Source organism: Oratosquilla oratoria, chromosome 21 (genome assembly GCF_046742065.1).
Source record: "Oratosquilla oratoria isolate Oo_2021 chromosome 21, ASM4674206v1, whole genome shotgun sequence".
Lineage (NCBI taxonomy): Eukaryota > Metazoa > Arthropoda > Malacostraca > Stomatopoda > Squillidae > Oratosquilla > Oratosquilla oratoria.
In genome coordinates, this window is record NC_134797.1 from 48,869,817 (window position 1) to 48,896,960 (window position 27,144).

General features: G+C 38.4%; 1 protein-coding gene across 8 annotated transcripts in view; it reads left to right on the forward strand.

Annotated features, from left to right (window-relative positions):
* sif (guanine nucleotide exchange factor still life) overlaps positions 1 to 27,144 on the forward strand; it is a 544,491-nt gene that overhangs the window by 334,004 nt on the left and 183,343 nt on the right. For 7 of the 8 annotated variants that reach the window (XM_076204845.1, XM_076204847.1, XM_076204849.1 and 4 more), the window contains one exon: positions 12,633 to 12,665. The exons of the other annotated variant lie outside the window; for it this stretch is intronic. In XM_076204845.1, the coding sequence (XP_076060960.1) occupies positions 12,633 to 12,665 (33 nt within the window). The remainder of the gene's footprint in view (positions 1 to 12,632; positions 12,666 to 27,144) is intronic. 8 annotated transcript variants of the gene reach the window in all.

The window sequence follows — 27,144 nt, forward strand, 5'->3', positions numbered from 1 at the left end:
CAGTGGCTTTCTAAGTGACGTTCTCTCGCATTTCCTATAATAGTTTCCATAAATAAAACAAAAACACCAAGTCCCAACAATTAATATCCAAGATTTTTTTTTTGAGAAATAAGGAATAGAATTACTGTTCCATTAGAAATCATAAAAAAAATCTATCACAACTGTGATTGTACCAAGAGAACAGGAGTAATACTGGCTAATATCTGTCCTCTTGGTACAATCACAGTTGTGATAGATTTTTTTATGATTTCTAATGGAACAGTAATTCTATTCCTTATTTCTAAAAAAAAAAAATCTTGGATATTAATTGTTGGGCCCTGGTGTTTTTGTTTTATTTATTTTTCAGTACATATTCTAATGATTTAGTCATGTCTAATGAAGTGAGTGAGTATATCAGGTCCTTAGGTAAGTAGGAAGTCCATTCTCAGGGATATGCGGTCTCCCCTTATTCTTGTTATATCTTTGACACTGTTGGTTGTTGTCTTGTCCATTGCTCCATCTAACAGCACTGTCCAGTGAATCTTTATTTCCCCTTATCTTTATTCTTAATTCACTTCTTTACAATTAAAGTCACTTTGATAGTTTCTCTAAGGTTAAAAGTAATTTCTGATCAAGTTTCTTGATACTCAGCTTAATTCTATACCTTCTCTGAAAAGGAACATGTGCTACTTTGAAGTATCTTTTTCTTTCTCCTGATTTATGATTATCAGATATGTTAATGGCTCAGCCTTCCTTCTCCAATATCACTTTATTCAGAATTATTTTCATTACTGTCATCATTCCACCTTCGATTTTATCTTTTCTGTCACATTTCTAGAGTCAGTACTCTGTATTTTCCAATTTTATGTATTATTTGATAGTTTGGTTTTGATTAAGCAAAATAGCAAATTCATTTTCTTCATGTAGTTGTTGAATATTAACTTGGCTGAAAATATATCCTCTACATTAGCATTTGCCAAGTTTAGTCTCCTTGCATTATTTCTTTGCAAACATTTTATCTTTTATTTTTTCCATATAGTTCCTGATCTAAAACTCTCCAGAAAACTTGAATCTCATGCTCCATATTTTCTTGTTTCCTTGACAATCTCCTTTATTTTTGCTCATTCTTTCTCATTTGTATCTCTCTTTATCCAAGTATTATTTTTTCTTATTTGCTAGTTTTCTTGTCTAACTTGGTTGTCTTGTTTACTGTGGGTTCTGGCCACAGTGAATGTGTATCTCTTAGCTTGTATCTATCCAAACTAAATACTTCCCCTGTTTTTCTATATGCATTGGAGTCACTTCCCATATATGATTATGCAATTTTTCTAGCTTTATGCTGTTCATGTTTCCTTCTTACTACCCATGAAATAATATATTCTACTTGGAGACTATGAAACATCTATATTTTCATATAGATTTTCAAGGCTTTATTGTACTCATTTCTCAACATCATCTATAAAGAAGATGAAAACAATATATCCTTAATAAAGAATACTACTTATAACTTTTCACATAATAAAGAATACTAGTTATAACTTTTGACATCAAACACATATGGGTATATGCATAATGTACATATGTGTATATATTATGTGCACACATCACATGAGTATATATATATATATATATATATATATATATATATATATATATATATATATATATATATATATATATATATATATATACTTATGCTTGCCTTTCTTCCTAAACACGGTATTTGCTATCACCAACTCTCTAGACACATCACCATCATCTCTCTACTACAATTTTTTCCTGAAACTCCATACTTCCCAACCACTCCATCTATTGGTTCATCTCCTACCCTAGCATTGAGATCTCTCAGTACCACTACATTGGCCTTTCTCCCTAAACCCTCTATGCACTCATTTAAATCTATCCAAAAAGCCTCCCTTTCCTCTACACTCATCTCACTACCAGGCCCATATGCACTTACAAAAACCCACATCCCTCTTCCCAGTGTCATCTTCATCCACATTAACCTTAAAGAAACCTACTTCCACTCCACCACACATTTTCCTATCTCTTCATTTACTGGTATAGCCACCCCTTCTCTCCTTCATCCTCTCTTCACTCCTTACACCCTTCCATTTACAGTGTTTAGGAAGAAAGTCAAGCATAAGTACAAATGGGAGAGGGTGGTGGATGAAAGGATGGTAGGTAGGGCTTTAATGGACTATAAAGTGGTAACCAGGAGAAGAGTAGGAGGAGTTTTGGATGTACATGTTCTAAGGGGAAAGAGTGGGGGAATATCAGATCATTTTTTTGGTGGAAGGTAAGTTGAAAGTGGAGGATAGATAAGAGGAAAAGGACAGAAGGTATGTAGGGGTTTAGAGTAAACTACTTAAATGAGAAAGAAAAGGAGAAGTACAAGAAGCTGAGAGAAGAGTGGGAGGGAGTGAAGGATAGAGTAGAACTAGGAGTGGAGGAGGAATAGGGATGTTTCAAGGAGGGAGTCACAAGGTGTGCAAAGATGGTGTGTGGAACAAGGAGGACAGGAGGAAATAGAAGGAAGGGTAGTGAGTGGTGGGATGATGAAGCAAAGAAGATTGTAGGAGAAGTGAGTTTTCACAGATTGGTTACAAAATAGGATGAGAGGATCATATGAGAGGTACAAAGAAAAGAGAAGAGAAGTAAAGCATAAGATAAGGGAGGCAAAGAGGAGAGCAGATGTGAAATGGGGTAAGAGTATGATAGAAAATTTTGAAAGTAATAAAAAGGTGTTTTGGAAGGAAATTAAGAGAGGAAGAGGAGGCGAATCAAGTAGAGAAGAAAATGTAAAAGGTGCAGATGGAGAGATGATAATTGAAGAGATGGCAATAAGAGGAAGATGGGCAGAGTACTTTATGGAGTTGCTAAATGTGAAGGAGGATAGGGAGGGAAAGGTAGATGCAGTGGGAAGTGCTAAGAAAATGACAGTGATAAATGAGGAAAATAGAGGAGAAATAAGGAAAGATGAGGTGAAAGCAATTATTAAGATGATGAAAGCAGGTACCTGGGTTAGATGGGTGTCATGTGTAGTGTCTAAAAAAAGGGAGGTACAGTGATGGTGAACTGGGTGGTGATGTTCTTTAATGTTTGTTTAAAAGAGGGTAGAGTGCTGGAGGACTGGAGGAGTGCTTGTATAGTTCCACTTTACAAGGGAAAAAGGGGACAAGTGTGAGTGTAGTAGTTTCAGAGGGATCAGCTTATTGAGTGTAGTTGGGAAGGCTTATGGAAGGGTTTTGATTGAGAGGATTAGGAGAGAAGAAGAGGGAGTAATAGGTGAGGAACAGTGTGGGTTTAGGACAGGTAAGGGTTGTGCAGATCAGATTTTTGTGGTAAGACAGATATGTGAGAAAGCTTTAGGAAAAGGTAAGGATGTTTTGGGGCCTTTATGGATTTGGAAAAGGCCTGTGACAGGGTAGACAGGAAGGCACTGTGGGAGGTATTGCAGATATATGGGATAGGAGGAAAGCTGTTAAGACCAGTCAAGAATTTTTATGAGAGTAATAGAGCTTGTGTTAGAATTAGAAATGGAAAGAGTGAATGGTTTGAAGTAAAGGTGGGACTTTGTCAGGGATGTGTTATGTTGCCTTGGCTGTTCAATTTATACATGGATGGGGTGGTGTGAGAGGTAAATGCAAGGGTAATGGGTCAGGAATTGGAGATGGTTAAAGGATATGGAGAAAAGTGGGAGATAAGCCAGTTGTTGTTTGCTGATGACACTACACATGTGGCAGGATCAGAGGAGGGATTAAGGAACTCAGTGATGGAGTCTGGGAAGGTGTGCAAAAGAAGGAAATTGAAGATAAATGTTGGTAAAAGTAAGGTGAGATGATATGTACAAGGGGGGGAGGATGGCAACAAATTGGAAGTGAGTATTAAGGGAGAGAGACTGGCGGAAATTGATAGCTTTAGATACTTGGGTGCAAATGTGGCAGGAAAGGGAGGAGTGAAGGTGGAGTTAAAATGTAGAAAGAGAGAAGCAAGTAAATGCCTTGGGGGATTAGAAAGTGTAATGAGAAATAGATATTTGGGAATGGATACTAAGAGGAAATTATATGAAGGAGTGATTGTGCTGAAAGCACTGTATGGGGCAGAAACATGGAACATGTCCCAAGGTAGGTAAAACTTTTCTCAAAATTGTGGATTTGATGTCCAGTCTGTACAACTAGGCCTACAATAATTGATAATAAATACAAATAAAAAGAAGTGTGGTGTTATAAGTATAGTGATGCTTTTGTATGTAAATGTAAGTGCATGTCGGGCTGGGACCAGTAGAAATTGCTTGTTTTCGAGGTAGCATGGATATTACGTGGTTGCTATGGTGCCTTTCTAGCTCTTGGGCCCTGGAACAAAGTACTGGTTAGACCCCCCTCTCATAGGCCTTGTACATATACATATATATATATATATATATATTTATATATACATATATTATATATATATATATATATATATATATATATATATATATACATACATACATATACCAAAGGCTTTTTCCCCCTTACACAGGGGGGGTAGCCAAAAAGCAAAAGGCATAGAAATCACGCCCACCCATTTCACTTCCCATATATTCCACTCCCTTCCACCCTCCCCCTCCCTCCTATCTTGGCACCTCCTTTTTTTTTTTTAAGAAAGAAAAGGCATATATATATATATATATATATATATATATATATATATATATATATATATTATATATATATATATATATATATATTATTATATTATATACAATAAAAACACTGAACATGTGTTCAGATTTGGTGGAGTAACCACCAGGAAAAATAAGCTAATGAAGCAGAGCTCTTTTGTATGATTACATCTTCAGTGCTTATACAAAGAGGGAATTACAAAAGGAAGAACATACAGAATATGTTACTGAACGAGACATAGTGAAGAAGGAATTTGGAGAGGTAATGGAAGAACTACATGTGGCTTCACTGCCATCCTGGTAACCAGCAATCATGGGACCATTGGTCACAACTGGTATATTACAATTAATTTGTTTTTTCTTAGCAAACATAACTATCTAATTTGTACAAACCAAGGTTTGTACAAATTCCTTTCATAATTCCTTCTTTGTATTAGCTCTGAAGATATAATTATTTGAAAGTGCTTTGCTTCATAAATTTATTTTTCCTGGTGGTTACTCCTGCATATATATATATATATATATATATATATATATATATATATATATATATATATATATATATATATATATATATATATATATATATACAAACACACACGCACATAATGAAAATAAACAAAGTTTTATAACACCTCTCGCATTCCTGACAAATGAATATATAATTCCCTATGTCTACTACATCTTCCTCTACATTTTCCTATTATTCCCCCTTCAGTTGGTACATGATCTCTCTTGATTTAACTCTTTTCCCTTCTTGAAATTTTATTCACCCTCTCTGCATCTCCATTATTTTTTATATTCTTTTCACTTCACTCAGCCTCAGTTTCAATGTCCTCCAGCTTATTTACTATCTTAGTCTTGTCCTCTTCTGGTTATTTGCTTTCTCTTGTGAGTTTATCAGTTTCTGATTTCTACTCAGCAATAAGCGTAGCTTTATTTTTGGCTGGAACTTGGATTCTTGTGTTCAAGCTAAAGTTCTCAAAACTTCAAGATGCATTTGTGTCTGATTGATGACCTTGGGTAATTTTTTGTCTGCTTCAGCTCCATCTTAAGTAAAAGCTTTATTCTTTTCTTCAACACAACTGAAACGTTTGACCAATCATCGATTTGATCTAAGATTATCTTGCATTCCTTTGACCCATCCCCCTCAAGATTTACACTTTCCATCTCAATTTCCCCTACTTTCATTCATACTATGATTATTAATCCTTGTCATATTTTGGACCCCATGTCGTTGTTCTTTTCCTGCTTTTATATTAGGCTGAAATATCCCATGACAGCTAAAAGAGAAGAGAAAAGCTTTCCTCCAGGGCATCGTTTCACCACGCCGCTTTGTGTGTATTTTACAGAATTGTGTTTACCTGCTTGTGATATACAGGATAAGAGCTAAGCTCATGTAGACTTGTCTTCGTGTTTCCAATTTGTGCGTGTGTATACTTAAATCTAGATGAGGTAGGCTATTGTAGTGTTCCCTTTCCATACTATGATGCCAATGTCGGCGTCATGAGGTGCGAGTGTGCATACGAGGATGCCGGTATGGGCGTCTTGATTATATTTATTTTGTATTTGTAGGTGAGTGATCCCCGTATTCTGTGAACAGGCTTGACCTCGTTTTTTTGTGGTTATTAACATTTAGGGTGAAAAAGTATATTTTATAACGCGAGTGTTGTGATGCATCATCGCATCATCGTACATCAGCCAGCCGATGGTGCACGAAAAAATTCGACTCGTATTGAAGTGGATGTTCCTAAACTATTGTGAATTAAAGAAGAGTAGGAGGGTAGAGCAAATGTGGGAAGATGGTGATTTAGAAAGGTGAAACAACATTATGGAATAAAGTTATATAATTAGAAAGTGAGATATTTTTAGATGTATTGAAATTTTAAAGACTAATATATACATTTGCTGCTAGTAAAAGAAAAACAAAACGGAAAGTGTGGAAGAGAGCAGAATAGATATGCCGAAGAATTCAGCGAGTCAGAGAATGAGTGGATAGGTTAATGGAATAGAAGTCACTAAGTAGTTTTGGTGGGAGTGGGAGTGGCTATGAATGTGAGTGATTTGGATTTGTGTGTACGAAAATGAAAATGAGCATTGAATGGTTGATGAGAGGGGGTATGTTTGGAATTTGTTTCCAAGCTCATCTTCGTTAGGCCGTGTCAAGTAATAGCGCACGTGTACTGAGATGAAGTTAACATTGTTACAAGATATCATAATACACATTTTATTGCATGTATTTATATCTATATTTATATCTATATAAATATATATATATCGGAATAGAAGGGAGGCTTGCATTTAATTACATGTTTATGCATATAAGCCTACTGTGTACGGATAAGGGTCAGAGACAGAACAATAAGAACATTTTATTGTTTTCTTTACCTGTCAGAATAAATAGACATTTGTAATCATACATCTAAATATATCCAGCTTGTATGTGAATGTGTTTATGGTGAATTAATGATCAGTTTTGAGTTTTTCAATAAATGCATCTGGATAAAGTAGCCAGTAAACAGGAATCGTTTGGGGAGCTCTTGGTGAGCTAATATGAACGCAGTCGTAAAATTGTTCATATACAGTATAGGCTGTTCATCCATGTGTACTTTACTTATACACTTTATCCTTAATCCTTTTATATTGTCAGGAGTTGTCCATTGACTAGGTTGTATTTAGTATGACAGTGCTAAGACTGCCAGGTGACTGTATTAGTTATCAAAACTTTGCAGTCACTGCATACTATGCACTAAATGTAGAAATCTATATGTAAATATCAATATACAATATATGTTGTATATTGATATCCAAATATCTGAATGTCTCTTAACACCCATGCTTCATGTGGGCTTTCATGATATAAATATTTTACAGTGCTTTTAGCTGTCCATTTTCATTAGATATTGTCTTCCTCGGTGCTGATAAAAAATTAGAATAGAATGGAAAAGCACTTCTGTGTACATTAACAATAATCATAAAACAGTGTTCAATAGATTATATAACAGTAACCGCATAGGTTACTTGTATGCTCATTCATATTAGGAAAAACATTTTATACAGATTGAATACCTATCTTAATATAAACGAATACTTTTTTGGGACACGTTCAGATACTATTTACGGGTCCATATAGTTGAGGTTGATAGCAAGTTTGATTAGAGTGATTTGATATAGAAGACTTTATATAGATTAACTTGCCAAATGTGATGTGGCTCTTTTTAGCAGAAAACAATTAAGAAATAAATGCTTATACATAGATATATGTATGAATTTATAAATATAAATTTTAGATGTATGATTACTAAGTGTGTGCCTATTCCGATATGTATGAATAAATACAATCAAATGTTTTTATTGTTTTATGTCTCTGGCCCCTAAGTACACAAATACAACATATGTATGAACATGCCTATTCCAGTACACATGTATAAATACATACAATAAAATGCGTCTTTACCTTGGTACATATCAGTGTTTTATCGCATTGTCTACATACAGTGACCAGTGATCGTAAAATTGCACTGCGCATACATAGTGGCTTGGTGAACCCTGGCAAGAGTGATCTGAAAAAATTGTGATCATGAAAGAAGACAGAAAAGTAAATGAGAGATTTCAGATTATGTTGAGGTGAGTAGAGCCTAGGAAACAGAGAGTGGCAGAAGGCGGAGCCATGAATTGATAAGCAAGTAATCAAGTGAGAGTAGGCGTCACAAATCGGTTCAAGTGGAAGACAAAACACATGATAATGAGAGGCAGATATAGCAGGCGTGTGATTAGACAACACAGAATACAGAGGGTACTCGAGTTACGACGGATTTCCGTTACTACGCAGCGTCGTAAACCTATTTTTGACGTAGGTCGGAGCCAGCTTAAGTGAGCACTTTCTATTGTGATTGTTTTCATTTTCTTCAGTGTACTACCATTATAAGAGTCACCCTTGCGCTTGGACGCCATAACGAAGAGGAAAAGTTAAAAAAAAAAAAAAACACAAACGAGAGCGAATGACTAATAGTAGCCTAATCCAAAATTGCGTTTCCTTCCACGATCTATCGTCGCATGACGACGTTTTCCTCTGACGCGCTCACTACCTAGTTCTTTGTATTATTATAAGAACAACCAAAGGGGACTGTGCAGGGACAAACCTGCCAGCGTTGTAATCTCGAAGCGACGGTGGTCGAGGCCGGCGTAAACCGAGGACTCCGTGACTAGGTCGAAAATAAACTGATACATGATTACGCAATGCCATAAAAAAATAATAAGTTTACATCGGTTGACCATAGTATAGCTGACAGAAAGAAAATATTTTGAATGCATATATGGTGAAGGAATTCAGGAAAGGTAGTGGACCATGCACTTAAAGGGACGAAACTGAGGTTAGCGTAATGTACAGGTTGGAAAAGGAAGGTAGATTCGAAGATGGTTGTGCAAGAGAAATAATAACGTGTTCATTTGCTTGTGATCTCCGGTGGTTTGGGTATACTTACCAATCCCACAGCCCCGTGGTCATACGAGTTTGCAATACCATTTACTGTTCTGTCGTTCGATACTTATATATCCACGCAGCATGGAGAGCTGCTTCATATCCAGTGAAACAAAACTATTGCCAAGAGCAAAGGGGCACATGGTCATATACCTAATTGTTGAACACTGGCTGGTTGAAAAGCTACTTACATAGCGCCTCTCACTCATGGCAGTGCCGGAAGGAGAATCTGAAACTGTGGGAATGTTGCATCCTTCTCATACCAACCGTTATTGAGAAATTTTCTTCTTTATATCGCCTGAGCTGGTCATTCTGCATTACACAACCGTTACATATCATTTCACTCCTTATGTGAAGCAAACAACAGAAAAAAGTAAATAGGTTTGAACGCTGACATGCAAACTACCTCTGATATTTTCTATTATATTTGGCCTTTACAGTTTAGTTTCACAGGCTAGGAATGTGTTTTAAATGAAACAACGATGCACATTATGTACGCTTGATATTTCTTAATACTACTGCCCTAACGTAGCTTATGCGGGCGGTAAGGATGGTGGTGCAAATGGACCAAGTCTCCTGACGTGGCCTGTGTGGACGATATCTAATTCTGTTGACGTGGTGTTTGCGGACTGAGCTGAGTCTCCTGACGTGGTGTTTGGGGATTTTTCTTCCTCTCCCACAAAATACTCTCTCACGAAAGCGGGTGGTCTGACCTACGTGATCTGATCCATGGAGTATGTGGGCGTTAGCCAATCCCACTGACGAAGTTTATGCGGACGGTAGTAGAGACTGTTGACGTGTTATGTGTGTACGGTAGCCAAGCCTTTTGACGTGGCATATGTGGACGGCAACCATACCTTTTGACTTGGCGTGTGCGGACGTTGAGTACTGTAACAATTACTAACCACATATGCGATATGTTACAAGCAAGACACGTGGTCCACAGACCTACCACAGGATGTTGTCAAATCATACTTAGACCAAACATTACTGCCAAAACCTTGCTGACCTATACATTCCCAAATCAAAATAACTTAAGTCAACAAGCATACATCACGATCACACCACCGCCCACGGAAACTTGCAAGTCTTTCACCAGATACTTCATTAACCATTACCTTATAGCTACCAAACTACACAATCATAACTATAAGCCGTACATCACGTCAAGACACATTTACGAGCCTACTGCTATGACCTGTGCGAACAGTGAGGTCAGGTCTAGCGAGTGAGCCTAGTATGCAAACCGGTAGTGCAGCAGAAAATAGCGGATATTGTAGTATATTCACAACGAATCAAGAACAGTGTTGGCATCATTTAAGAGAACACTAAGATATGGAATATATTCCTGAGAGGTGTTGACTAGATGAAATATCCGAGGGAAGTTGATTTCACTCAAAGACTAAGTGGTTAACTTTTATTTTTTTTCACTTTACAGACCACCAGGAAAGGACGCAGACCTGATGCCAAATCATAATGCATTAGGGTGATTCAGGCCAGTAATTCAGCGTCAGGTCACGCTGACCAACCAGGTGTGCATTACGATTTTGGCGTCAGGTCCTTTCCTGGTGGGCTCCCCGCAGTCTGTACACCATTTACTCATAGGTTAAATACATACCCTGACAACTTGAGTACATTGTTTTATGTTAGGTAAATTTTTAGTTCTAAAGATGTTCTCGATTCTGATGCCATCATTCTTTAAAATTCTGCAGTCCTGTAATTAACATGCCAGCCGCTTTTCGTTAGTTTTGTATGTCACCACTGTATCGGTGCTGGATGAAAAAAAAAAATGACCGAATGAGCGATGTATTCATGAAGGAGGTAGTCAGAAGAATGGCGAGGTGTCTCAGGAATGTACTTATAAATCGTGGGTTTTAATTTAAACACTAATACCAAAATTTAACCTTTTAGTTCGGTCGCGTAGGTAAACTAACCAAATGTCACCAGGTACAGCACCACAAAACGCTCCACCACGTTGTGGTTGATAAGATTCCTATCGCTGTTTCGAAGTCTTCGCGAATACAAGCGTACCCATGCAGCTCTGTAGATAGGTTTTCTAACAAGGTACACAATAAATATGCCGCAAGTGTAAAAGTTCCTTAGCCATTGATGATATTGGTATATATTGTGAATATAAAGTTGACAGTGAAATGGAACAATGACGATCGCTACAGATCATGCGGCATATATTAATTTTTGTTAAAGTAAGACACCGCTTTAAGTTAGAAAATGTTGAAGTATTAAAAAAAAGTCTTTGAAAAAAAAAGACGCATATTAGTACTATGATACTTTAATTGCCGGAATGCCAGAGATCTACGTCTGCCTCAAGTTAGTAAGCGGTCGGGGAAAAATACAAGTTGCTTTGTTGCGGCTGTTGTATATCTCAACTAAGACTTCACTTGATCTGTTGAATTTTCATCCCTTTAAGGTATATCACCTTATCATACGTTTGTTTTCGTGAGTATATTTCATATGTGCCGATGATATTTTTTGCCTGTTTTGTAATGTGTTACTGTGCGAAGTTTTGAGGCTGTATGTGTATGTACAGTATGTATGAGTGAATGAGCATGCAATTGTGCTTTCCCCCCATATATATATATATATATATATATATATATATATATATATATATATACAATATATATACAATATATATATATATACAATATATATATATATATATATATATATATATATATATATATATATATATATATATATATATATATATATATACATGTACAACACTGAATGGATCCCAGCGAACAGATTTACATTTATCAACCATAATTCACTCTAATTCTAAGCCATCATCATCGAGGAACATAACAGTGACTTAGCCCATTGCACTATCTTGTTAAGTGTTAGCGGGGATTCGAGTCCTTAGCTTAACCACGTATCAATTTCCGCATGTATGCCTCCATTGTGTTCCTCAATGTTGATGACTTAGAATTAAAATGAATTGTGGTTGATAAATGTGTGTGTGTGTGTGTGTGTGTGTATGTGCATCAGCTTTTCTCAGATTTTAGTATATCTGTATTCATTTCTTATATTTGTTTTTAACCGTCATAGTTAATCGTAAATTTGTACATGGTCAAGACTTCTATCTCTTCAGAGGGTATTTTGTTTCATTTGGGAAGATAAACTTAAAATCTTTTTTGCTTGTTTTTCCGTATTCTTTAAGCTTCAGTTTATATTCTTTTGTCCTATCTGTTCATTTCGTGACATTTCTTTTTATCTGCGACTCGTTTTCTCTTAATTCATTTGTGCAAGATAGCCATATTGCCTTTCTTTTCTTTTCTTCCACCTGGCAGTTAATCTTATGTTTCATTCTTTTCGAAAAAACTAAACTTCTCAATATCTTTTTTGCCCATTTGATGTTAAATTCTATATCCTTTTGTCCTGTGTGTTGATACTGTGACATATTCTTTCTTATCTATGTCATGCTGTTCCTTAATTCACTTGTACAAGGTAACCATATTGCCCCCTCTCTTTTCTTTCTTCCAGTGGTGTCAAGCCGAGATTCTCCAAGCTATATGCGTAAGTTTTTTCCACTGTTTTCTCAAGGCTGGCTCTTATGTACTGCCATTGATATTTCTATATTTTCTTACTCTCTTCGTTAGTGTTACTGAAGGTCAATTTTTTTTTGTCATATGTCCTTTTATGATTATTATATTATCCGTCAGAACTAGCTCCATGATGATTTATTTTCATATCTTTCTCCTCTGTCTTTATTTCCCATTCTCTCTTTTGAATGATATATTGACCCTCCCATATGCATCACACTATACTGTATTAACTGGCATTAGATTAAAGATATATCTTAGCTGCTGCCATACATTTGATCTAATTCTTCTTGTAAGGTTTCTGTTGATCTATTTAATGTTTGTCTTTGTTACTCGGTATCATCTATATTCTATAAGAACATGTGCCACGTATAAACACACTGTATTTCTTCTTGTACGTCATTTATGTATATAAGGAATATGGCCAGTGACAATACCTAGCCCTGTGGAACTCCAGAGAATTGTTGTACTCATCATTCACCCTCGAAGTCTCATCGACCCTAACGTTGGGTTTTAATTCCAATTATTCCGTTTAGTTTTTACAGTGGTCTTTGTATAGTACTATGTCTTATGCTATCTTAAGATCTGTGTATATGCGATCCACTCTTCCATGTATGTTCTGTAATGTATCTGCAGCCCTTTTGTTGAAACTAAGGTTAAAGACATATAAAGAAATGTTAGCTGACTTTAAGTGTATAACAGAGTTAAATTTAACAGAAAGTGATTGGTCCGTTAACGTTTTCAGGTGACACGGAAACGCTAATCCGCTAACGGTCAATTTTTTTTCACTAATTAACAGTTGGTGGATTAGCGGAACAGTGTCCCTCTACAGTTAAAATGCATTTTTAATCTTTTTGTATACACTAGGTATCGGTCATGCATATGTAATTTGTTGTGTACAATTTCAATCAACCAACCAATAACCCAGTGGCTCTTCCGTGAGCTGCACTTATGCGCCAACCTCAACACGTCACTTCTGCATATTTCCATCCCGTCTTTGCATCTTCTGCCTGTCCTTCCTCTTCCACATTTCATATCACCCTGCGTCCAGTCAGTAATAGACTTCCTCCTTCTGCCATCATCATTTCTGGCTGTCTTTCTTGCCCAAATCTACCTCTTCCCCACTGTTGCCTCTATAGTATATTTCACTCCATTCTTTTCTTTTGCCTATCTTGCTCTCTTCCCTTCGGTATTATTTCTCTGCATTCATCTCTCCATTACCCCCCCCCCCTGTGGATTCCTTAGCTTTGTTACTATTACTACCACTTCAGCTCCCAGTAGTAGGCGTTACGCCTGTCAGTGGTCCCAGCATGTTCCTCCATCTGGCTCTATCATGGATGACCCCTTCCATCCTCAGAGTTTCGATGTTGGGCAAGTCGTGTCTACTGTGGGCTTCTTCAACAATTTCTTCCCATGTCTCTCTCGGTATTCCTCGTGGTCTTCTTCCGACCGATATCCACTCCCAGCATCCCCTTACAAGTCATTTTTTATTCCATTCTTTCTGAATGTCCCAGCCATTCATAGATCATAGCTGGTATTGTACACTAATTGTAAAATTCGCGTTTTAGATTTGCAGGTATAAAGCGTCTTACGAAGTTCCTATATTTACCAAATATTTTCCAACCAATTGTAATCGACATCTCCTCATTTCACTTTCATGATTATTAGTCAATTTCAGTATTTGACTCAAATAAATAACCTTCAACTTTTCAGGATTCTCATCATCAATTATAAATGTTTTACTTTGAACTTAACAGTTGAACATTACGTTGGTTTTAATCTTATTGATCTTGAAACCCAATTTGAATTTCCTTGTTGAGATCACTAAACATATCGTACAAGTCCTTTGCTGTGTCTGAAATGCGAATATTTGACATCCGGAAGCCTCAAGTAATTTAGATATTTCTCATTAAGGTTCAGGCCTTTTGCTTCCCACATCAACTTTCTGAAAACTTCATTAAGACAAACCATAAATAGCTTGGGTGAAATTCTATCGCCTTGTGGTACTCCTTTCTTCTTCTTCTTTTTCTTTTTCTTCTTCTTCTAATGTAGTCGAATTACAGTAATGTATTTTCCGTAAATGGTCTGTGAAACCCTTGCAATGTGTTCGTTTGCACCTCGTGTGCGTATGAAGCTAAATGTCGCCGTTTGTTTTCTGTGTTAGAGGCCTTTTCGCAATATACAAAACTAAATCTAAAAATTTATTGCATTCTGTGGCGTTCTTTATTAGTTGATTCATTGCCTGGAGATAATGGTTATTGGAGTATCCGAATTTAGATCCTGGCTGTTCTCCAAGCTCATTTCCGTATAGAATTTCGAAACCTTGTGCAAAATGTAAAACTCAGAATATGTAACTATTGGTCGAATTTTAGTATTTCCATTTATTACATTTAGCTTCCCTATAACATCACATATCTAACAACATAGACAGTATTGCAAAACTAGATGTGTTTATATCTAGGGAACGTTACTGACTCTAGACATGTGCCACGTATAAACACTGTGTATTTCTTCTTGTACGTCATTTATGTATATAAGGAATATGGCCCGTGCCAGTACCTAGCCCTGTGGAACTCCACTTGTTACCACTCTCTCTGCTCAGACATACGGTATATTATCTAGGACCTCCCATAGACCTCTTTAGGTAGAAGTGTTTAACTGTAGCATGTGTTGTATTAGTAAATTCATCCTAACAAAAGGATTAATAGGACTGCCAGCAATGTAAACGGAAGGGACGGGACAGAAGAATGAGGGATAAGTTAAAAAATATATAGTAGTAAATAGAGGAATGGATAAAAGGAAGGTAGTTGTTTCACATAAGTATGGAGGTTGGGAAAGATCCCAATCAGAGGAAATGTGGGAGTGGAAGAGAAATAGGAGATTAAATGCTGTTTTATGAAAGTGGTTTATGGAAACTAGGTATGATGCTATGGAATAAGATGAAAACGTTGGGAATTGAATGTTTTGTTTTCACGAGAACCATGTTTAAAACAAATATCTCAAAAGTATTATTTGAGGGACTTTTTGACAAAAATATTCGTCGTCTGCTAATCTGAATTCTAAAACACAGCATACAGCGCCATCTCTTAGTATTATTTCTTATGACGTCATGAGTTATGTACCAACCCAAGCGTCCTGTAGCAAAACAAACAATTCCTTCAGCGATATTGAGTGTTTTTTTTTTTTTTTGGGGGGGGGAGGGGTAGTCTCGACTCCCTAAATATATCTGACAACAGCCAAGATGTGTGGATAGACGGCATAGTTATGGGCTATCAATTTGAACCGGAATATCTCTCTGAAGAAGTTTTCATATTGGTGCATCATTGGTGCTTACCTGTGTGCATGTTGGTTCTGCAATGCTGTCTTTGGGCACTCAAGAAAGCAAGGGCAGTATACATGGCGCATTCAATATTTTTTAAATGTGCTCTCTCACAATCCTGCAGCACTTTCACACTATGCCTCCTAGATGCCACAAGCTTTGTAAACAATGATGGCTACAACTTAATACAGATATATATATATATATATATATATATATATATATATATATATATATATATATATATATATATATATATATATATATACATATACATATCTCGGGCCAAGTGTGCCAATAAAAAGTTTGGTTATGGTGATTTGTTACAACTATATAAAACTAATTATTCTGCACACAATTTTTATACGTTATTTTAGATTGTTTATACACTATATAAAAAGAAAATTTCACTACAAGTATCGCTAAGAATTTACCAATTTGTTTAAGCATATGACGTGTTTTTGCGTTTATTCCTATACTGCACGCCTTTATTCTGCCAGCTACTAAACTGTGATGATAGTGGACGTAAAACTGAATGAAGTTCCAATATAGGTCATATAAAAGAAAATTGCAGTTTCATATATTGTTTAGTCAGTCGGCCTTTTTTTTTTTTTTTTTTTTTTTTAACCAGAAAAAATGCAATTAGAAAAATAAGAAGTTTTACTGTTTGTGTCTGCCTGTTCGGGAACATGGTTTTACGTAACTTGAATTACATAATCATTAGTGATGTTAGAAGCCTTGACAACACCCAGTCTTCCTAATTATCCTATCTTCTCTCTTGTTTTGTTTTATTTTACCTTTTGTTATATTTATTCACTTATTATTTCTCATGTTTTTTTTTCTAAACTTATATATCTAATAAATCTGATCTTCATTTCCAAAAACAATATATCTTATCATTTATTTTACATATGCTTTAAAAAAAATGCCATTTAGCTTTACTTTAAGAGAATGTAGCCCCATCATTTAGCTCACCGTGTATGTTCTATATATGAGCTCTATATGTTATTGATATATTATTATTCTCCGTCTGTTTTCCCCTATTCTTTCCATTCAAATCGTGTATTCTCCTCATTAGTTCTTTCTTCATTTTCATAATTCCTAAATTTGATATCTACTAGCCCGCGGCACTTGACACGATCACTATTTATTAAACATAATGACAATGCACGAAGAATGAATACAACTGATGACGTCAATGCGTAGTAGATGGCGCTACGAGTAGGTTTTGGGAGAATGACTGAAGCAGACGACGTTTTAGGGATAGGATTAGTGATTTAAAATTTCAATAAATAAAAAAATAAAAAAGAGAGAGAGATTTTGTGTAATTTATTTAGGCTATTATTGACTTTGGGAAGTACTAGAAACTCATTCCGGTAAAATTAGACTCCTTATGTTTTCAAATTGGTTATTCTTTAAAGTGTGTGTGTGTGGGAAAAGGGGACAAGTGTGAATGTAGTAGTTTCAGAGGGATTAGCTTGTTAAGTGAAGTTGGGAAGGCTTATGGGAGGATCTTGATTGAGAGGATTAGGAGAGGAACAGAGGGAGTAATTGGTGAGGAACAGTGTGAATTTAGGATGGGTAGAGGTTGTGTAGATCAGATTTTTGTGGTAAGACAGATATATGAGAAAGCTATAGGAAAGGGGAAGGATGTTTTTTGGGCCTTTATGGACCTGGAAAAGGCTTACGACAGGGTAGACAGAAAGACACTGTGGGAGGTTATGCGGATATACGGGATAGGAGGAAAGCTTCTAGGAGCTGTCAAGAGTATTTATGAGAGTAGTAGAGCTTGTGTCACGATTAGAAATGGAGAGAGTGAGTGGTTCGAGGTAAAGGTGGGACTTCGTCAAGGATGCGTTATGTCGCCCTGGCTGTTCAACTTATACATTGATGGGGGTAGTGCAAGAGGTAAATGCAAGGGTAGTGGGTCAGGGATTGGAGATGGTTAAAGAAAATGGAGAAAAGTGGAAGGTGAGCCAGTTGTTGTTTGCGGACGACACTGCGCTTGTGGCAGGATCGGAGGAGGGATTGAGGAAGTTGGTGACAGACTTTGGGAGAGTGTGTGATAAAAGAAAGGTGAAGTAAATGTGGGTAAAAGTAAGGTGATGAGATGTACAAGGGGTGAAAGTGGCAGTAGTCTGGAAGTGAGCATTAAGGAAGAGCGACTGGAGGAAGTGGATAGTTTTAGATACTTGGGTGCAAATGTGGCAGGAAAAGGTTGAGTGAAGGTGGAGGTAGAATGTAGATTGAGAGAAGCGAGTAAATGCCTTGGTGGATTATAAAGTGTAATGAGGAATAGAAATTTGGGAATGGATGCTAAGAGGAGACTATATGAAGGAGTGATTGTGCCAACAGCACTGTATGGGGCAGAAACATGGAACATAAGAGAGGAAGAGAGAAGGAGTTTGAATGTGTTTGAGATGAGGTGTCTGAGAAGTATGATGGGGGTTACTAGGCTAGATAGAGTGAGAAATGAGGAGGTGAGGAGGAGAACAGGGGTGGAAAGGGGGTTGGGAGATAGGGTTGATGAAAGAGTATTAGGATGGTTTGGACACATGGAAAGAATGAGTGAAGGAAGACTAGTAAAAGAGGTATGGAAGGCAGATGTGGAAGGAGTGAACATGAAGGGACGTCCTAGGATGAGGTGGATGGATGGGGTGAAGGGGGCTTTGGGGAAGAGGGGAATGTCTGTTGAGGAAGGACAGGAGAGGACAGAAGACAGGGGTGAATGGAGAATGGTTGTATATGGATGATGTTGTGATGCATAAGGTGGAATGGGGGGTGAGGTAGTATGTGTGAGCAAATTTTGACGCAGCCCGAAGGGATTTCTCCCCGTCTTCTCCTTTATGCATGGGGGGACGGAGAGGGGGGGTCGCCGATTTAATGAAGCGGCCTTGCTGTGGATGTGCTGTGTCTTGCGACACTGCTTCTGACCCAGGGCAGTGGACAAGGTGCAGGGATGACCCGTCATCCAGGAGGTGCTAAGAGGAGAGGGAGGGTGGAGGGGTGTGGAGTGTATTCAGGGATGGAATGGGTGGGAATGATTTTATGCCTTTTCCTTTTTGGCTACCTCCCTTGTAAGGGGGAAAAAGCCTTGGTATATGTATGTATGTATGTGTGTGTGGCGTGAGAAGAATGTATAAGAAAGTAAATAATGATATACGAGGAAATCATAAACAGTAAATATGGAGGGAAAGGGGAGCAGAGTTGTGATGAGGTGGTTAAGACGTGGAGAGGAATGGGGACGGCTGGCTTACTAAGGGAGTGTATACAACAATAGTAGAGGAAAATCAGGAGAAGTGATAACCGAAAGGGAGATGGTTGGTGGGAATAAAGGAAAGCATGGAAATTGTAAATCACGGAGGGAGCAAAAGTAGTTTTGCAGAAATGGAAAAAAAAATGTTCAGAAGGATTGGAGCTAGGTGGAGTGATAGAGGGTAAAGTGAATATAAGGAAGTTCTTAGAAGAAAGGTAAATTCATTATCACAAAGAAGAGGTGAGGGCTTAAAGTATTTTTATTTATTCATTTATTTATTTTGGGTGGCTTGTTAGACTTGAAAGTTCATGTTATTCATCGTGAGGAGAGAATAAAGTAACCCGGTTCTTCTCTTTCCCCCACCCCCCAGTTTTTTTTTTTTTTTTTTTTTTTTTTTTTTTTTTTTTTTTTTTTTTTTTTTTTTTTTTTTTTTTTTTTTTTTGACTAGGAAACTTGATTTTGATTAGAGCGCTTGGGGACCATCATCCATGTAAAGAAAGCTATAGCTATTAGAAAAATATAGAGTGTGTGCATATGTGTATTTAACATAACGTTCTAACATAACATAGTGTATTCGTATGTATGAATGGATATATATATATTATATATATATATATATATATATATACATATATATTTATATGTATATTTATAAAATAATTCCGACAGTCGTCCCCGGACTCGAACCGAGGCTTGGGAGAAGCAAAGCCGATGTTCTACCAACTGAGCTATCGGTAGCTCAGTTGGTAGAGCGTCGGCTTTGCTTCTGCTAAGCCTCGGTTCGAGTCTGGGGACGACTGTCGGAATTATTTGATTGACATCGCCGTCACTGGCGATTCTATTCATGTACTTATATGTATATATTAGCTTTAGGAGAGTGGTAAGCAAGTACCCATGTCCTTAGCCTCCTGAACTACTTAAAACTGTTTTATTTTTAGATAAGTCATAGGTACAGTTCGATTGAGAGGAGTACGCCCTTCAGCGGTTTTGCCCACTCCGTGTGATGTATGTTTATATTTGTAAGATTTTAGTTGCACATGTTTGTCTTCTTTTGTTTCACATGCTTAAATTCTTATCCAAGCTAAACTTTGGGAAGTGGACCAATGTTCTTTCCCACAGAGAGATGGTTGCGAATGCATATGCTCAGCCACTTCCAGTGTGACTCCTGGCACATAACATCAGATATATGGTATATTATCTAGATAGTGCAAAAGAAATATTCCTCACTATGTTGCATGCGTAGCAAAGTGATATAATACATTTGTGGCACAATACATTGTAGAGTCCATATTACATTTGTAAAGCACTATGTAAGACGGTATGCAAATTACCTATAGTAGTATCTGTAGTCATACATAAAGAAAATGCAAGTTGCATATGCCTTGTCCCGTGTAAAAAGAATCTGGTTTTGTGTTTTCAGGTGTGAATACGTAGGGCCTCTTTTTAATTCATTTATGTGAGAATCGGGAACCTAAGAATGAATGGTTTGAGGTGAATGCGGGGATGCGTCAGGGTTATGTGATGTCACCATGGTTGTACAACGTATATATAAGTGGGGTGCTAAGTGAAGTAAACGCGAGATTGATGAGTTAGTTGTTGTTTGCGGATGACACTGCGCTTGTGGCTAATTTTGAAGTGAGACTCAAGGAGTAGGTGACTGGGTTTGATAGGGTGTGCAGAAAAAGAAAGTTAAGAATAGATATGGGCAAAAATGAAATGATATGTGCAAGGAATGACGATGGTGGCAGGTTGAATGTAAATGTGAAGGTTGAGAGGCTGGAAGAAGTGAATATTTTTAAGTACTTATGGTCGTCTTTGCTTGCCAGAATGTGTGTGTGTGTGGGTGTGGGTGTGCGCGCGCGCTTATATGCATAATTATTTGTATTATTCATCAGAACTATTCAGATGTGCTACAGTCTGATGTATTTTGTGTTTTTCCATTTTTATTATTCAGTGTATATCTACCATATGTAAAGTTTTTAGTAAGACACATTTCAATGGCTAACGAAGGAATGCCAACTAAGAAAACCGTAGTAATTTATGTTATTCCTTAAAAACTGAAGTGCATTTATAACAATGGACGCAGTGATATTTATACGCTTAGACATTGTGATTGTGTACAAAAGGAGATAAAAGAATCGCTGCGATGTCTTGAAAATATAGAAGAATTAGGAATGAATTTAGGATGGTACAGGATGTAATAGTTTTCCACTTTTATTTTGAAGCGGTTATACTTCACACTGAGCTTCTAACACCCTGTATGAAATTTTGGAAAATGAAGTTCCCACTTTTTTTATTCCAATTCCTGAGTGTTCAACTTATATAGTTTTGTAATCAGTGGTGATTATTTCACATCTTTTATTTTATATCTCCTTCAAGATCACAGATATTTCCCTTTTGGTTACTACATATATATGCTGATGGCAACATATATGTGAAAATCAGGACAACCTGATTACGCTTAGTTGGTGATCCGTTGACACGCCAGTGACAACGCGGGACACCACAATGCCCACCAAAGACCCATTTCGTTACTCACTTGTCTCCCTCCGCTCTCCTTTACTCCCTGGGTTCTCTTGTTTTGTTTCATGTACAATCGCCTCAGTGGATAACAGTGAGGTCACATCCGGAGAAGCCTTCCAAACCCTAAGTAACCTCCTAAAGAAACTGGCTTACGGGAGCGACGCCCCGATGGAAGGGTTCTCGTCATCGACTACGACTACTCTTGATGCGCTCGCATCCACAGATACAGTCCCTCCAACGGCGAATCTTGACGTTTGTGTTCGTGCTTCCGCTGCTACTTGCATCCCAACTACGGATGTTATTACCACCGTTAGTGCTACTACTGCTACAACTATTACTACCACTACTACTATTGCCACCACCTCCGCAGTTTGCAATGCTCCTGTTGCAAGGGGTAGTGTTGTCAATTCTGACACCAAGGTTGGTGTGATATATTCACATAATGCCGCCATCACGCGGCCACTGACATTACCATCGGCAGTTGCTTCATGCACAACGAACGCCAGATCTTTTCATTCTTCTATACCACATACGTATGCATATTCCCCGTCATTACACATTGCTAGAGCAACACCAGCTGGTAAACCCAGTTCTTTCTTCACATCCACAACAAGAAATTCAACGCCACCACAGAGTACGCCCAAGTCATCCCCTCGACCAAGCCCCAAATGGACACAGCAGCAGACATTTGAATATGGATCGCACTTTGCAACCAACGCGACACCCAAAGCAGTGACACCCAAGCCAATCCCTAAACCAACACCGGAGTCAAGCCCTAGATCCGCAATCAGAGCATTACCCATCATAGCATCGAAACCTTCGCCCTACCTTTCCTCTTCACCTTCCCTTTCTTCCTCCCCGGCCGCCGGTGTCCACCTGCCTTGCCTCACGTACTGTTTCTCAGATGATCTGAAAGCCGAGGGTAACGACAGCAGCAGCAGCAGCAAATCGTGGTCCAGTGACAAACACCCCGTGATGTCATCCCCGGTGGTCCGAGAACCAGCCAATCTGGTCGTGGTGCACATGTCGTTACACACAAACCAGACCATTGTTGCTCATTGTGGAGGGTGCGAAGGATGTGCTGGCGCCAGCGGGGACGATGGTGATGCTACCAAAAACATCCTTTCTCTCTGTCTTCATCCGTCCTCTGTGACCACCACTGTAAAAACTTGGGCCTTAAATACCATGACCACTGCTAACGCTAATTCATCTGTGAGTACGCATTGCACAAGCACAACTGACTCCGTCTCAGCAAATAATACCAGACCCACAACGCCTCCATCAGTGCCGACATCAAGTTTACAACAAAGTAAATATACTAGTTCACCCCAACATGCTGTATCCACACAAAGAAACTCTATAGTTAATACCTCATCAACAGACATAAATTCTCTCAGGTCTATGGCAAAGTCACCATTGTCCCCTTCAGTATCAAGTCGGATGGTTTGTTTACCGACGAGCAGTGGCGATGTGTCTGGGGCAGGCAGGCGCGAAAAGGCTGTGGTTGTACCAATGCACGTCTCTCTTCTTCTTAGTCCCACAGGGAAGAAAGAAAATACGCTGAACTTTGTCTCACTACAAGAGAAACTTCCGAGGTACGAGTCCATAGATTCTAAAGATGAAGGGAACAGGAACGAAGGCTGTCTGAATGGGTTAGGTCGGCTATGGAATAATGATGATGATGATGATGACAGTGAATGTACTGCATGGGAGAAAGAGAAACAGCACCCTGATCCGAAGAACGTTCACGGCATTGGCCGGAGCTCATGCGCGTGTCCCTTGTGCCGTGTAGCACATCTAAGGGCGCTGCAAAATAAACGGCTCCGTAATATGACTGTCCTGCATGCCTTGCCTGGCATGGCCGCATGTGTACCTCCTCCTTTCACACTGCGTAAACTGAGCTTTCGAAAGAACGTGCATCATCGCGGAAGGAGCACTTTGGCAGGAAGTGGACGCACGGAAGACCACGAGAGTAGGGTGGAAGGCACGAAAGCTGATTTGCCAGCTCGTGGAGTTGCCGAAGGAAGGAGCTCTCCGGTGCCGCTGTCACAGTCTCCGCCACCTATGAAGTCGACCGTCGTTCCATGCCATGCCACTCTCTGTTCCTTCGCCGCCCGCGATCCTTCCCAAGAATGGAAACCCTCTCCCGTCCCGTGCCACCCCACCACTGCTCGACTCAAAGGTAACCAAAGCTCTTCGGCCGTTCGAGAACAGAGATGGGGAGGTCATCCTCGTACTTTTTCGCACCCAGCCTGTTCTCTTTGCCTGCACACCTCCAAAGCAACCCTGGCACAACGTGGAGACTCAGGTCGAACCTTCTTGGACAGTTCACGTAGGAACAGCTCGAGTGTGTAGCCATACGCAGATATGTAGCCATACTGTCCATGCATACACCACCACCACCACCACCACCACCACAACCTGCCAACTTAGTCGCAGATTACCACGTATTGTTGTTACTGCCGTCCTTTAATTCCACCCGTCACCATCACTAAATTTTCTTGCTCTTACCACCCTTAAAAATTTCTTCACTGCCCTTCCTTTTCTATCACAGTTACCTTTATCCACATAATTCCCTCAGAATATTCCCCTGTTCTTAAAACCACCCCTTTCATTGCCACAGTCAACTCAAATATCTAGTCTGTCTATTGTTAGGTGATTTTGTTTATCCTAGGGAACCCCCTTCTACAGAGGATTAGACCCGAGCAGATCCAATTAGATCCTATAGCCCCTTGTGCTGACGCAGTCGACTTGTATATTCATTTGGTAGCTTCAACCTGCGGAGTCGCTGGAAGCAGAACCACTTCATATTGCTTTTTTGCTACAAAAAACGTTTTCTCATTTATGACCACTACTGGAGCTAACTAGAGTCCTAAACCTATGGTAAGACACGCAGGCACTACTAAAACTGGTTATTAGTTTATCACATCAACCGTATTCACCCCCACGGAAATTGGAAATAATGAAACCAGTTCATGGTGCAGTATTAGGAACACCATCATTGTCCATATTGTCTGTGTAATCTGGCTAGTGTTGTGATTCCCGGATTACCTTGGAATGCAATCCTAGTCTTAAAAGCGTGGTACCAGTGCAGTTTATACTTTCATGGGCACCTCAATATGTTTCGTTGCACCGGTTTGACACACTTTGCACAGATATGTTCATCATTTGGCATGATGCCTTACACTTTCATTGGAAACCTCAGCCCCAGATGGACCTCAGACGGCTGGGTATTCCGGGCACTCAGTTTTACACACGGTTTCGATAGACATACGAACTTGATTTTCTTAAAAACACATTCTAGCTATTCTCATGCACATGTATTCTTATTGAATGTTCGTAATGTAATTCACAACTTTACCGATGCTTGTTTGGCAGTTGACGTCTTCGTAGACAGTTTTGAGGGCTATATAGCACACGATCATAGCGACACCTTTGCGATAAGTAAGCCCATGACTCTTGCCTTATGGCTTTCTGTCTGACTCAAGACATTTTCGTTCAGTTAAGGAGCGGACCCCGACTGATTAAAGTCTTGATATATCACCATGTTCTTTTACAGGAGATTGCCCCTCGCATGGTAGATATCAGTAAGGGTTTGTCAGAATAAAATGTTAGTATGTCAATGTTTAAGGAGTTAATATTGATGTCCCTGCCGTGCTTTTGATCCATTGTTGATTTTCTTTTTTTTTTGTGTGTGTATTTGACACCATGTACACGATTCACATGTGTAATCCAACGGTAAATATTGATGCAGTTGTACAATTCCATACTGATGTTTCCCTCGTGTTTTATAATTGTCACGACTCTCTAATACTGGCTTCATAAATTTTGCTCACCTCATAAATGGTTACGTTGACCTTACTAAATCCTTTAGTAAGGTGGCGTTCACGTGAGCGCCAAATGTTTATTCATCGACTCCGTCCCGCAAGGCTGTAGTAGCATTGACTCACATCACCTAGCTATCAACGATCTGAACCGTTGAGAGCTGAGAGTCCCCTCTCACCCTCCTCCCTCACTTCCTGGGAGCAGAACTGAAATCAGCATTACAGTATTATGAAACTGCAGGGCGTCCATCCCCTACTCTCCTCACCATGAATCATGAGGGTCCGATCACCCGATCTCCTGACGATAAGGTCTTCTCAAGTTCGACAGGAGGTTGGATTCCCCCTTGCTGCATTCGAATACTGCGGTTTCCCTCTCCATTCTGTGACGTCATTCAGGGTGTCCTTCACTGTAAAAACTCCAAGCGGTACATTTTTTTTTAGCTTGTAAAGAAAATAACCTCTCCTCCTTTTAATTCAATGCCATAATTACCGTCGACTTGCTTGGCACGGAAAGGGCGAGTCGATGGACAAATTCATCCATCCGAAGGACAGAAGTAGACGACCTTTCGACTGCGTGAAGGCTAGTTTTGGTTTTAATTACGGTGATTTAACTATAAACCGTGAAAACGATGCCTCCGTGATATAAAGTTATAATGAGATTCCCACGAACAAATGTGTTCGCCCAGTTTACTCAAGAAATACTGAATGTGTGCTGTTTAATATCAACCCACGAACCGTTCTTCCCATGCACCCGCTTCACACTAGGTTTAACTTTTCTTACTTTGTCATTCAGCTTCTCATTACGTGACACAAATAATGTGAAATTTGGAGATTCGAAAAACGAAAGATTATAACTGAAGTCGTTTCTTCTAAAGCGAACTCCCAACACTGACTAGAATCAGCCCATTGTGGAGCGGCCGTTTACTCTGCGGATTCATCTCCTCACTCTGCATCGTCCTGTCCGACGTCAGTTGCTCGCTCCGTGGGGAGTTTCTGTTGTCTCCTTCTAAGTAAATGGAGCCTCCACAATAGCTAATGTATTCTAGGTTTATTGGTGGTTTGTCAGTCAAAGTGTGATGATGATTAATAGTATATATATCATTGTTAGTTGAGTTCTATTCATTGTTCCTGAAAACGGGCCATATAATATATATATATATATATATATATATATATATATATAATATATATATATATATATATATATATATATATATATATATATAAATATTGTCTGTGTGTGTGTTTGTTTTGGGCGCAGATTCTCACTAATATACAATGAGTTGAACACAACAACATTCAGGCATTTATTAATCTTCTTTCTGATGTTTTCAATTCTTCTACAATCAGAAAAATTAAGAACATTAGAAAGAAGTTTAATACAACTTATTGTCTATATATATGTATATATATATACATATATATATATATGTATACATATATATATACATATATATATATATATATATACATACAAACACATACACACGACGCGTGTTTTTTAAAGTAAGTACCGTTTTGAAATTCCGCC